This window comes from Sander lucioperca, chromosome 12 (assembly GCF_008315115.2).
Source record: "Sander lucioperca isolate FBNREF2018 chromosome 12, SLUC_FBN_1.2, whole genome shotgun sequence".
Lineage (NCBI taxonomy): Eukaryota > Metazoa > Chordata > Actinopteri > Perciformes > Percidae > Sander > Sander lucioperca.
Window position 1 is genome coordinate 10,769,786 of NC_050184.1, and position 14,403 is coordinate 10,784,188.

General features: G+C 42.1%; 1 protein-coding gene across 2 annotated transcripts in view; it reads left to right on the forward strand.

Annotated features, from left to right (window-relative positions):
• Positions 1 to 14,403, forward strand: part of soga1 (suppressor of glucose, autophagy associated 1) — a 110,268-nt gene that overhangs the window by 72,055 nt on the left and 23,810 nt on the right. Inside the window, exons 6-13 of one of the 2 annotated variants that reach the window (XM_031286488.2) lie at positions 3,432 to 3,599; positions 5,333 to 5,486; positions 5,947 to 6,499; positions 6,901 to 7,201; positions 7,650 to 7,883; positions 10,274 to 10,408; positions 13,635 to 13,748; positions 14,058 to 14,288. In XM_031286488.2, the coding sequence (XP_031142348.1) occupies positions 3,432 to 3,599; positions 5,333 to 5,486; positions 5,947 to 6,499; positions 6,901 to 7,201; positions 7,650 to 7,883; positions 10,274 to 10,408; positions 13,635 to 13,748; positions 14,058 to 14,288 (1,890 nt within the window). Of the gene's footprint in view, positions 1 to 3,431; positions 3,600 to 5,332; positions 5,487 to 5,946; positions 6,500 to 6,900; positions 7,202 to 7,649; positions 7,884 to 10,270; positions 10,409 to 13,634; positions 13,749 to 14,057; positions 14,289 to 14,403 lie in introns of both variants that reach the window. The other variant, XM_031286487.2, reaches the window with a different exon arrangement.

Sequence of the window (14,403 nt, forward strand, 5' to 3'; positions counted from 1 at the left end):
CATCACCTCCCGTTAGCATTCCATTGACTCCCATTCGTTTTGGCGTCACTTTGACAGCAATAACTTTACATCTGAAGCGTTTAAAGACTCTATTTGTCCATTGTTTATTTCTAAAGAAACACGACAATGTATAAAAGGCTCCATTACCTTGTACCTCACGTTATGGCCCAGTAGCAGACGTTTTTGTAAAAATAGGCTAACGATTGTGTCATAACCATGCGACTTTCTGTCACATAGTAGAGAAATTACCATATAGTCAGGAGAAGCTCGCAGGCAGTTTCGACTTACATTAGCTGTTTAAGTTTAATTACTAATGTTAACTAGTATTTTAGTTAGCAATAATTAGTCTGTGCCTATGTTATCTCCTTATACATACCTACGCTCTCTGTCTCTGCAAGATTGGGAATGATTGAGATTTCTCTTGGCACAGCTACCAGAAGACTTCCAACTTTCAGACACGTTGCTCACATCACATCTACGTCATCAAGCTCAGTTTGAGGCCGCGCAGCACGTTCAGCCATCACCGGAAAAGTGACTTCACTGGTCTCCGTAGAAATATATGGCGTCACTGTGTCCATTATTTTACTGTCTATGGACAAAACAGTTGCCTATTTACACATCCAGCAGACACAGAGCCACATTAGCATCTGGAGTCGTGTTTCTGGCCATCTAACAGGGTTTTTCTATACACATGTGCCATATAAGTCCAATATCTACACTCTTTTAGCTCTGTTTTAGTCTTTACCAACTCCTGGATCTTTAGCTGCTAAATGCTCCACTATGCTAATCCAGCTAGTCGCTGACTTTGTCAGTCTGCTCTTTAGTGCTTGGCAGTAGAATGGGGTTATCAGAGCTTTTTAGACGAAAACAACTGAAGAACTATGCGAGCAGTGAGACTGAACCATTTAGTAAATGTGCCATAAAACCAAAAAGAAAAATGTTAAAAGACACTAAAATGCTCCAAAGAGTCACAGAGTTGGTGATAATTCTATTATTTCAGCACTGAGTTACCCCATTGACAACTGAGTCATTTGATTTAGTATTTAAAAAGAGACAATTTTACTTTTGAAAAGATCAATAAAACATTCTTTATTTTACCAAAAGTTTAATTCATAAGCAATAAAACGAACCCTTGCTCAATTTGATACTGTCAGGGTTTTTGTTGTTACTCGATCTGGTTGGACCTGAAGCTAATGGTTGCTAATGTTAGCAAACTTTAGATATATATTGTGCTCTGTTACCAACGAACTTTATGATTCTTCTCTACTTGTGCTACTGTACTACCATAATCCCATTACTGCTAATTGAGGCCACAGTGGCTGCTGTGCAAAATCTCATAGTCATGCTATAAATCCAAATATTTATTTTTGCATGTTTAAGGTACCACAGTAGCTATGATACTGCTTAATTTGTCATTTGTGAGCTATTCTTAGTTTTACAGTTCTGTATTTTCTATTCAGGTTAGTTAGTAAATATTCATTTCACATGCTGTATGACGTCTGAGGCAAACCACTAATGAGTGTTTTCTAGAGTTTCTCTGTTTTCTTTGTGTGTGTTTTTTGTAAAAGCCTCTCGGGGAACAAACACAGCATGACTCTGACCTCACCATTTGGTAGCTGAAAGCCGCAAGCTAGTCAAATAGCGCTTTGTCATCATTTCTTATGTTCAAGGCAATTTTAAATAGAATGAAAAACCAATTCATCCCACTTGAGTTGCAGGACTGCAATGGATTGTTGTTTGTGTTTAAATGGCACTCCAGAAAACTGTTTTGTGCATATTATAACTGTCAGCGATGATGCCCAAACCTCACTATGGTTTAAAAAAAATACTCAATTTTACAGATTTACTTTTATGAATTTAATAACAAAATTATCACATACTTCACTGATAAGTCCATGTCTAGTTGTCTGCACGGATTTAAGTTGGCTTGTATGTGTGTGTGTGTGTGTGTGTGTGTGTGTGTGTGTGTGTGTGTGTGTGTGTGTGTGTGTGTGTGTGTGTGTGTGTCTGCACTGTTCCCATGCATGTATCCATCTGTCTGCAGATTTTACTTTCTGTGTGTGTTTTCGGCCCTGTCAGGTTCTCTGTCCAACCTCTTTCCCTGGGTAGACTGATTGAAGGGCCCTCCTACATGTGTTTCTTGTCTTGTCTTGTCTTGTCTGTTCTCTGTGTCTTTGTCCCTCAATGTCTCTTTTTTTATCTTTTTCTGCCCCTTTTATACAGAATGATGACAAATTATGCAAGTGGAATAGTGTTTAATCATTAATTTTCTTTCATTTGACAATACTGAATTGGTTTATATGATATATAAATTACTGGTTGCCTTATACCCAATTTCCACCACCTGCGGAACGTCTGCAGATCCGCTCCGGAACGGCGGCCGAGTCATTAGGTTTCCATTAGTCAATGTGTGTATTTTCACTGACTGCGGAATGGCTGCGTTCTGACTGCGTCCCAGCTCCGGCGATCCGCAGCCCTCCGGAGCAGATACGCAGAGCTTCTATTTTTTGCCGGACGCCGGAGAGCTCCGCAGCAATTCAGCACAGGTCAGATCGTCCGGGACAGGAAGTCGAGCACAGAAGCAAAATAAAACACCCGGTTAATTTTATCAAAGTAAAATACACCGTGCTCACGGCGGATCATATTTCCCTGCACTACACCTTGAAAACATCATAATGGGCGGAGACAGGCCTGAAGTTGGAATGGAAAAAAACTGTTGTTGGTTTTGTGGTTCTGTTTATAGAAACTACATCCTGTTATATCGCGCGATCATATGTGAATTCGCGAGATCTCATGGGTCCTAGTGACTTCAGCTGTCAGTCATGGCCGCAGCCGTTCCGCAACAAATACGGACCTGGTGGGTATTGAAGGACGGTGGAGCATGGAGCCGACACGCAGCGGAGCCGATCCGCAGCCGTTCCGCAGTTGGTGGAAATCCGCCGTTAGTGAGAGTTTGCATTATTCACATTAAATCATCAGCAGCATTCTTGCCTCTATTTACCTCAGGTTCCCCTGTCAACATTTTCTTCTTACTCAAACACTTCAGGGTGGGGCAGCACCAAATGACTATTGTCATTATTGATTAATCTATTGATTATTTTTCCAAAGTCTGACTCCCAAGATGATTCATTACACAAGTAATACAATTGGCAAAAGCTAGAACCTACAAATGTGTGGCTTTTTTATTTAATGAATTACCTAAAAATAAGATACATTTCAATCATCAATTTAAATATTTCAATCAATATATTGAAATGGCTGTCAAATAATTGACTATTAATTGATAATTGAATCACTAGTTACAGGCCTAAAAGGGCAACTTCACTTTGCATGTTAACAGATGTGTGTGCATGTCAGCCTCTCTGTGATACAGCAGTTTTTGTATGAATGTCACCTCGGTGCTCTCTTCTCTTTCCGTCATGTCACCACAGGAGGACAGTTCAGACCTGAAGTGTCAGCTCCACTTTGCCAAAGAGGAGTCAGCCCTGATGTGCAAGAAGCTGACCAAGCTGGTGAAGGACAGCGATGCCATGAAGGAGGAGCTGGCCAAGTATAGGTCGCTGTACGGAGACGTCAACGTCTCGCTCACTGTGGAGGAGGTGAGGAACTAGATATTTGCTTTAGAGCCATTTTATACAGGAGCAAGACGTTTGTTGGATCTTTGTCATGGTCAGATAGTGATTATTGAGCAAATTAGCGCAGACAAAGTAGTGGTTAGTGAACAAAGCCATGATCACTGTATGGAGAATTAAGAACTACAGCACAATGGAGGAGGAGGAAGAAGAATTTTGATTTCATATTTAGAGCTGTGATACAGCCCACAGAAGTGTTTTGTGACGACACCTTAAGGAAACTATAAACCCTGAGTTTCCATCTTTTCTTACCATTTAGCTCTCTATCTTTGCCTGAGAGCTGCAAAACGGTCCATATAAAACCTAAATGCCAAAAATGCCTGGGAAAACTCTACAGAGGTGCAGCTGTATTGTTTTAGAAACAGCCAAAACACTTGAAAAAGCTCATTAAATCCAACTCACTTTTGGGCCATTTCAGTGAATGCTGAAAACAGCAACCAGATTACAGCCAATGGTTTTCCGACTTTATAATCACTTGGTTACTATATTGAATTTCCTGTCCTTTTGTGTTTTTGATGATGATTATATAATCCAGGACTAGTAATGCAGAACATAATTGTTATAATTGTTATTACTATTGATAATTATTAGGGCTGTCAAACGATTAAATTTTCTTAATCGCGATTATTCGTTGAAGTTCTACAGTTAATCGCATGTTTTATCACATGATAAAAATTCTATTATTTTGCATTTCAGAACTGTTTTTAAGTACATATTAACAATGGAAAGCAATTCTTACCAGTGTATCTTGATTGGGAATCAAATGAATGCAAAGAAAATGACTTTATGAACTTGATTTTAAGATTTGTATTTGTTTATTATATATTTAATTTACACATTTGAATCTAGAGTCAATATTAGGGTTGGGTATTGTTTGGTTTGGATACCGGTGCTAAAGCGGTACTTTTAAAACGGTACCGGTGCCTTAACGGTGCCTGAACCGATTTTTTAAGAAAGTTAAAAAATAGAAGGGTACTAAACAGTTGGCGACATTAAAGAATGGCTTGTTTATTGCTAAGGCCATATCGTCAAAATTAAATGATTTAATAATAATGTAATCACTATAACAATAACTTATTTCACTAGTAAATAGCTGTTGAATGACAAAAACAACCACCAGATGGGAAAAGGGCATTTAACAACAACTTTGAATGCACGCAAGGCTGTAAATTACCAGTTTCATTGAACGCACCGTCTGTGTTTTTCTGACAACAGCAGCTGCAGATTGTTACAGCCCGGTGTCGGAATCCTCTACAGTGAAATACAGACAAACTTTACACCGTTTAGCATTAGCTGTCAGCATTTAACCATGTTTAATCCAGCAGCTAGCTAGCGGTAGGCTAATGTTAGCTGCTGTCGAGTATAGTGTTAACTAGCGTCACGTGCAGCAATGTTTCTGTTGCCTGTAACATCTGTTTCAGAGCATCAGAGAGAAGTGCAGGCATATCACTGGCATCGGGGTTAACCCTAACCCCTGTGTTGTCTCCTGAGACCGGGCTTTTTCACAGTGTATTCAGGGGGCAGGCAGCTAGCGGATCAAGGGAAAGATGCCTACGATTTGAGACAAAAATGAAATTGCGCTGAAACCATGCCGGAACTCATAGTGCACCTTTAAAAGTGTGTGAATAAACAGGTGGGAGGTGAGGAAGGAAGTGGTTTTCCTCTACTTATGTTTTTTTTGCTATTTGAATCCCCCTCAGGTTGCTGACTCCCCCCACACCCGCGAGGCGGAGATCCGAGTCCACCTGAAGCTGGTGGAGGAGGAGGCCAACCTGCTGAGTCGACGCATCGTGGAGCTGGAGGTGGAGAACAGGGGGCTCCGAGCTGAGATGGACGACATGAAGGGACCACAAGGTACTTTTTAAACCTATCTCTTGGCCTGTTTTACATTTCTATAATTAATTTCTCAGAGGTTTTATGATGTTGATTTATGATTATTATATTTTATTATTTTATTTAAATTATAACTATATATTTATAGTTTTTTTTATGAGAAGAGAGGGCCAGGGCAAAACACATTTCATTGCATTCTCTCTGTACTTTATACTTTTAAATGCACATGACAATAAACTTGAACTTGAATTTGAACAGAGGCATGAGCTCCTCTGGCGGTGGAACTAATCTTAAATCAACAGGTAGCAATAGCTAAGTGGAAATCCTGTGGTGTAGTACACTTTTAAGATAATATGTGCTTCCTCTCTTTGCAGACATATTTTGGATAGTTATATTTTCATGATTATTATTTCATACACTTTAATTTCTTCCTTTGTTGCCTACTCAACTGCTTGACCTCTCATTGTTTCTTTTGGCCTAGATGGTCCACAAGAGCTCACTGGTGTTGGCAGTCTGGGCCTCGGAGGAGGAGCCATGGTACTCGGGGGAGGGGCCTCGTCTGAAAATGTCATGGAGCTCCAGAGACACCTCCAGTTTGTTGAGGAGGAGGCCGACCTGCTGAGGAGGTCTCTAATCGAGATGGAGGAACAGAACAAACTCCTGATGAATGAAATTAACCGCTACAAATCTGATCTCCCGCCACCAACGTCCACGCTGTCGTCCAATTCCTTGGCGTCGCTGACAGACGGGCTGCTCAGTGACAGCCCGGTGCACTCCATACAGGAAGGGGCAGTGCTTATCAGCACAGACGCCCCGGCCCAGGAGGAGGAGATCAGACTGGCGAGGCTTCAGATTGGAGAACTGAGTGGGAAGGTGAAGAAGCTGCAGTACGAGAACCGAGTGCTTCTGTCCAACCTACAGCGCTGTGATCTGGCCTCCTACCATGCTCCTTCCTCCTCCTCCTCTTCCTCATCACTACGACTGGCTCTGGAGACTGACGCAGAGGCTGGAGACTCAGCCGAGTGCCTCCCAAGGTAGTCTTAAGTTTTAATTTTTCCATACATTTTTTCTACATTCTACGGTGTGGTTCTCTAATAGGAATGCTTCAGCGATAGTATTTTTTGTAACTCAACAACTTTGTTGATAACTCATTGCACTTCAATAAAGACACCATGGCAACGTGAATGTCTGTACAAAATTGCATGACAACCCACCCAACATTTTAAAAGAGATTTTCTCCTCACATCCATGAACTTGATGAAGAAACAGAGGTTGACAAAACAATCTCACAACAAGGTCTATTTTGTGTCTCTGCTGGAGCTTTTGGTAAATTCCCATTTTTCTGAGCACTTTTAGATCAAGAATGAACTTTCAATCCGAACCTTTAAGCCAACATGAGAAGTCCTAAACATGCTCTCTCTGCTTTTTCCGTCAGCCCGCCGCACCGCAAAGAGCCAGTAGGGGGCGAGACCGACACCCTGGAGATCAAGGAACGGAAAAAGAACATCGAGGACAAGGCTGACATAACAACCTCACTCCCTGGGTACCCGGGGCAGAAGGACCATGATGCCTTGCTGGCCATGAGGGACCAGGCTCGCTTGGTTTCCACGGCGATACAGCTCCTGACCTCCCCCGAGTCTAACTGCCTTTCCTCCTCCCCATCCATCTATCACAAGGTCTGCAGCAACGAGGCAGCAGAGCCGTGCGAGCAGGAGAAACCTCAGCCTCACAGCCAGGTACACGTCCTCTGGTTGGTGTGTTGTTCTTCCACGATACTGTCAGCTTTCCAGGAAAGTTCATGGAACCTGAAAATTCACTGTGTGGCTATTTTTTTTTTTTCAAACTTTATTTATTTAAGTAAAAAAAATGTACACCAGGTGACACATAGCACAGGTCGTGGTGAACAACGTATAGTGAAAACAGTGTGTCATTTCCCTGCAAGTCCCTGTGTGGCTATTTTAATAATATTTTTCATGACATCTACTAGAACCCTAAATATGTGTATGTACTTTATAAAACATAACAATGTTTACATGAAATATGTGGACATGATAAGAGAAAATATATAAGTTGAATAAGAAAAAACAAGCCCCACAACTTACTATTTATCAGCCTGGGCCCTTCCCACACACAGCCAATAATGAGCGACTGTGTGATAAAGTCTGTTATTTTTTTGTTCCCCAGATTTCAGAGCTGTCTGACCTGGCGGACCGGCCCCTGGTTGGTGCTCTGACCAGCAGGCTCCAGGCCCTACACACCCAGCTACAGGCCTTTGTGGAGCGGGTAGACAGCCAGGGTAAACCCCCAGCAGGTGGGAGGGACCCTCAGGTGGAAGGAGCATCTCCTCTGGCCTCACCCTGCGCCTCCCTTCCCTGCTCTGGAGACCAACAGGATAGACTGAACACTGCCGTGAAGAAGGTAAAAGACAAGAAAAACACTCCAACTTCTCACTTCTTGTCACTCTGTCTCTTTCATTTTTTCAGTCTTTTTTTTTTTTTTTTTTTTTTTTTCATAAAAGCTTTTACTTTTGTTGGGTTTTTTTTTTTATTTTCGGTTGTCACTGGTTTGTTTTTCTATTCTTCAGTTTTGTGTTTGGTCCAGTGCCTAACCATTAATTTGGCTGAATAACACTCCCAATCCCATCTGAACGTGCTGCTTTAGTTTCTCCTCACAGTGGAGAATGGATTTACACAACAAGCTCAAATCTGCAACTCCGTGACTAGATGTTAATTAAGCTTCATTCAGATCTGTTTATCAGATCTTTTGTCTGTCCAGTTCTTATTCTCAATTAACCTGACATGCTTTCAACACAGTTGTGAATAGACAAATAGACCTTTACGTAACAAACACAAATACAAAAATGTAAAAAAAAAAACTGTAGGGATGTATTAGGTTAATTCAGATTTGAGCTCCCAGTGTAAACCTCTCCATACACCCATTTCCTCTGCATGCTGTTAAATTGCTTCCTAACCTGGTATTAAGATGATGCTTTAGGCCTCAAATGGAGCCTGTTTGTATGCATGGACATAGTAGGGTTATTAAAAGCACATAAAGCACCATTTATTTATATATATATATATATATATATATATATATATATATATATCTATATATATCTATCTATCTATCTATCTATCTATCTATCTATCCATCATAAAACAAACTCAACATACAGTCTAGGTTACATCTGGTGTAGTTGAGCAATATTGCTCATACCTATTTTCATTTAAAGTTACATTTATAGCCATAGATTTAATCACATTTCTGGTGTAACTGAGTGTGGCATCATAATTGAGGCTAGCAGGTATTGTATCGTATGGCCCCTGTTAAGATAATTGTTGGCACACACACACACACACACACATATTTATTAAAACCGCAAATGAGACCGCAAACCCGGTCTAAATAGATTTTCAATCGGACTTCATAAATCACATTTTCAGTCTGAAATTCTCCACTGGGAAATTCTTGGGTTACAGTTGATTGTCAGTGATTTATGTTTTAATCCAAACACATACTGTATTTTCAACTATATAATGTTCCAAATTCAGTATGAGATCAGTTATAAAAGCACGTTGGAATCAGTAGAGACTGAAATTCCTCTCGGCTGTCAGACAGCTGCTGGCACAGTTCTACCTCGCCTTCAACTGTCAGGAACATGTTTGAAAAAAATTGTACCTACTTGTTAAAAAAAACAAGACTTTTGACTCAATAGTAGACTAAATTGCCTTAAGATGGATATTTATTTGGTGAAACTGCATTTACAGCAAGAGAAACTTGTTTCTTGTAAAATTCTGTGTTTTCTATATTCTAATCTAATTTAGTGTGCCTATCTGGAGGAGGCTGTGATGAAATTATACAAAGTTTTAATAGAATACATTTTAATGTTTAGACTCCATTAGAGGCCAATTCTGAGTCCCAACACCCCTCCGATCTCTCCTCCCTTTTCCTTTCTCCCTCTCCCCTTCGTCCCCTCCTCCTTCCCTCTTTTTTCTCTGCACGGGCACCATAACCGTCGGTTTCTGCACTTCACTTCCATCTGCCCCTTACCCTCCTTTTAAACCTCCTTTCTCCTCCTCTTCGTCATCTCCTTAACTGCCTCCCTGCCTTCCTCTGACTTCTCCTTGCTCACCTCAACTCCCTTTCCTTTCCTCCTCCCACTCTTCCTTCTTCTCCTTTTGTCCTTGCTTTGCTTCCCCATCTGCACTCGTTTCTCCCTCTCCTCCTTCACCTGGTTGCTCCGTCGGCCCTTCGCTCTGACTTTTCATCCTAACCGCATTACTCCTTCTCGTCTTATTTCTTCCTCTTTCCCTCTTCCTTCCCTCCTCTTTCCCTCTTCCTTCCCTCCTCTATCTCCCATTGCTGTTTCTCCCCAACTCTCCCTTTCTTCCCACTCTTCTATGTCCTCCTCCGTTTCCTTTTTCTCTCAGCCGTTCATTCTGCCATCCATCCTACTTTTCTTTTTTTTCTCCACTCTCTCCTTCTCCTCTCTGGCCAAGCTCTTTTTCCTCTACATCCTTTTCTTTGTCTTGTGAGATCCATACTCAACTGTTTCTGTTTTGTTTTTCATTTTTTATTTTTCTCACTGTTGTCATATGGATGGACGCCATTTTCGTTGAATTGTTTTTTATTCTTACTGTTGTGTTTGTTTGTCTTGTTTGTCTTTCATTTCTATCACTCCCCTCCTTTTTATTTTTGTTGCACAATGTCTCGTCCTCCCCTGTCCCTCCCTCTCTCACTCTATGATTTTTTTGTTTATGTGTTTGTTTTTTTTTATTCATTAACCTGCCCATGCATGCATGCAGCAGCCTGATTATAGGGACCAATCAGAGCCGGAGGTAAAAGGACAAACTGAGGAGAACAGCCAATCAGACAGCAATGAGACACAAAAGCAGGAAGACAGCCAGCTGGAACAGGGAGAGAACGAGGCAGATGATGCACTGGTGAGTCCCAAATCAAAACCATTCACATCATGATAGGCACAGACATACACACTTGTGCCTGAAGTTAAAGTTTTACTGTGTGTTTCACTTTGTCTTGTACACACAGACAGACAAACACTAAGGGTTTTTGCCTTCAGGGCAACAAACAAAAAGTCTAGTCTGTTCCTTTAACAGCCTGTCCGAGATTATAAAGTAACTAAGGAAGCTGACAGTACTGTAAATGTGACAGAGAGACTATAACAGATATTTTTATATTAAAGTCCTATGACATGGTGCTCTTTGGATGATTATATATAGGCCTTAGTAGTCCCCTAATACTGTATGTGAAGTCTCTTTCCCGAAATTCAGCCTTGGTGCAGAATTACAGCCACTAGAGCCAGTCCCACAATGAGCTTTCCTTAGGATGTGCCATTTCTGTGTATAGCTATTGTGGAGAGAGAGGGGGGGCAAGGTGGAGAGTGGGGGTGTGGCCTTGACCAACTGCCACTTGCTCGTTTGAAAGCCATGATGCCTCTCTCTCATGGGTGGGCCAAATTCTCTATAACCTTGCTCCTTATGACCTCATAAGGAGCAAGATTCCAGATCGGCCCATCTGAGCTTTCATTTTCTCAAAGGCAGAACAGGATACCCAGGGCTCGGTTTACACCTATCGCTAATTCTAGCCACTGGGGGACCATAGGCAGGCTGGGGGAATGCATATTAATTTTAAAAAACCTCATAAAGTGAAATTTTCATGCCATGGGACCTTTAATAATGGATCAAATGACTACTTGTATGTCTAAGGGGCCAGTAGACAAGTATCAGCCATCCCTGCATTTCCCCTCAGCTCTACAGACTGTTTTTTAGTGTCTTTCATGTCATTGTTTTGGTTTTTTAGCCGGCAATTTCACTGTTTTGGTTCTCGCTCTCGTCACTCTCACAAGCTAGCTTTTTTTCTGTTAGTTTTAAACCGCATCTGTCAGTCTTCTTCAGCGGTTGGAGTTTGCCCAGTTGTCTTCATGTGTCTCAAGTATAGAGCTTTGGTGATGTGTTAAAGCAACACTAGGTAACTTTTCCTGCTTCGGTCCCCCTACAGGTTGGAAGCAGAATTGTCCATTACATTACATTGTCCAGTTCATTCGAACTACAGATCCGCTACCCGATCTGGCAAACTTGCATAATGTAATGTAATGGACAATTCCGCTTCCAACCTGTAGGGGGACCGAAGCGGGAAAAGTTACCTAGTGTTGCTTTAATGGGTCGTATATGGCTGATTGTAAGTCTCCTGCCAGCAAAGATGGTCTTAATGGCAACTGATCCATCTCCTTGTTCTAAAGGGCCTCTAATGTACACACACACACACACACACACACACACACACACACACACACACACACACTGTAGCTTGAAGTTACTGATGTGGTACAGTGGTGGCGAGCTCATGCTAGCAACACAGTGTTGTAAACAAACATAAACAGTGACTTCACTGTCAGCTGTGGGATTGATGGGAAGAAAAGACCATTGTTTGGTTGACCTTTTGCTGGCGTGTCTCCTTGGTAACCAGGGATGTGTGTGTATGTGTGTGTCTGCATCTTTATCCAAGCCTGGCAGGGAGAATGGGAGAGACTAAAATAGAATGAAAGAGAAAGAAAAAAAAAAAAAAAGTCAGATATTATAGAGAAACAGTTGTGTTTGTAGCAGTGATCAACAGAGCAGAGGAGTGACACAGCAGGACATACTGTACACCCAGTGTTTACATACACAGCATAATACTGCTACTCATTCTTTGCAATATTCAATGGAAAAGTTTGTTTCCCCCTGCCTCCAGTCCATGGTAGGAATTTCACGGCAGCCTTATGCCCCTCAAAGAATGATACTGTATGTCTTACGGCCACAGATGCCTAGATGTCCCGTATGCCCTGCTCCAGCTAATTTTGCCATTTTCTGCCAGAAATATGCATACACTAGACTGGGTAAACCCAGCCTGATCTGCTGCCGATTTGATTTCGCCCTGCAGCTCAGGCTGGAAACCTTGACGTTTATCTATCCTGCTTCCGTTACAATTTTGCGGGGACCAATCACAAACTGGCTTATCCATCTGGCGCGCTATTTGCGGGTTTAACACAATGACGATAGAGAAGCGACCAAGCAGTTTCTTGTTTACATTCAACATAGCGGCCACCGAAGCGCAGCAACCCGTTGATGCCGCTGTCGATGCTACGTCACCCGGATCGTTGGTCTGATTGGTTGAAGGACTATCCAATTGCGTACAGAGTCCTTTGAACTATGCCCGTTCATCATGCCTCTTGTGCAGTAGAAAATACAGAGCAGACTCCCCAGACTAATGTTCAATCTTAAAAGATTGAGCTTGGTCTGGTGATATCCAGACTATGCACATGCACTATTTTCATCCAATTTATAAAGCTGCACGTACACCTGGTTCTGTTTTATAAATCTGAGTCATTGTGGAGCTGGGCACACACACACACACACACACACACACACACCTCATTTCCACACCCGCAGTTACCCATAAATGGACGTAGAATACATATTGTTTTATTAAAGTGGTGTTATTAGTGTATTTGAATACTCTCATTCTTCACGCCTTGGCTCTTGTGTTGCTACAGTTTTTAATGTTGTTGGACATTTTGTATGAAACAGCTGCCACTTTTTCACAACAGCGAGTTATATTGGAAGTCAGAGTAGTTTTTCTGGCTGACATTGGAGGCTGTGAGTGGCCTGGTGGTGTCGAGGGTGATGGAGGGCAGAGGCTGAGCCCAGTGGAGGGTGAAAGAGGACATTAATGGTACAGTGGTGGGTCGATGGATTGCACTCACTCAGCAGCCAAATGAGGCATGGGAGAGTACATGAGAGTGTGTGTGTGTGTGTGTGTGTGTGTGTGTGTGTGTGTGTGTGTGTGTGTGCGTGTGTGTGTGTGTGCGTGTGATTGCGTGCGTGCATGCGTGTTGGCTACAGTAGCGTGCCACAGCCGAGGTGTGATTTAAAGGGTGTTCTAGCACAAAACTGCCATGTTATGTGCTTCTCACACTGCTGTTTCTCCCTTTTTCATTTCCTTCTAACTCTCTTTTCCCTCAACGCTGCTCCTCCCATCACTTTTTCTCATTATTTTCTTTAATCTCTGCCTGTTTCCTACCTACTAATGTTTCCCTATCCACTGCTCCTTTTCCTTCTTTCTATCTCTTCCATCCTTCCTTATATTTTCCCCTTATATTTTCCTGTCCAGTCCGGTGACCTCCAGGCTTGTCTGTCCAAAGCAAAAGAGTCGGCTCTCAGAACTCAGGCGGAGCTGGATATTGGGAGGCAGGCTCAGAGAGAAACCAATCTCAAACTCACACAGGTTAGTTTGCAGCACTGAACACTGTCAAGACACACAAACTAATCAACTAAACTTGTAAACAAAACACCCTCAAACTCACACAGACACAGTGAAACACCACTTTGTGTAGAAATGTAAAGAATAAACCGCTTATTTTGCAGTCAAGCTAAAATTACCTGTGGATATACAGTATTTGATAGGGTTTTTGGAGAATCAATGTTTTTGTATGTTGTTTTCTCTTAAGTCTTAAAATTGATCGATTGAGTAACCAAACGTTTTGACATTAAGTCCTCCCTGATTATCCCGTCTCAAACTGTCTTTCCCTCTCAGCTCCAGGAGGAGCATCAGAAGGCTCTGCTCCGTCGGGACTTCCAGCTGCAGAGTTTGGGCCTCCAGGCCCGGCTTCAGCAGAAGTTATGGAGCCAGGAGAGGACTCTGCTGGTCCAGGAGTCTCAGCACCTCAAACAGGCCCTGTTGCTACTCAGCCTCAAACTTCGCTGCTTCCTCAAACAGTGGAGGCTGGGCTGCAGGAAGGACACAGAGTGGAAAGACATCTTGGAGGTATGAGGGGCAGAAAGGAAAATGCTCTTCTTCCGTCAGAGTCAATAGTTGACTGTCGACACTGTTCACATGTGTCCTTAGATATTTATTTATTGATTTACTCATTTTGCAGCTA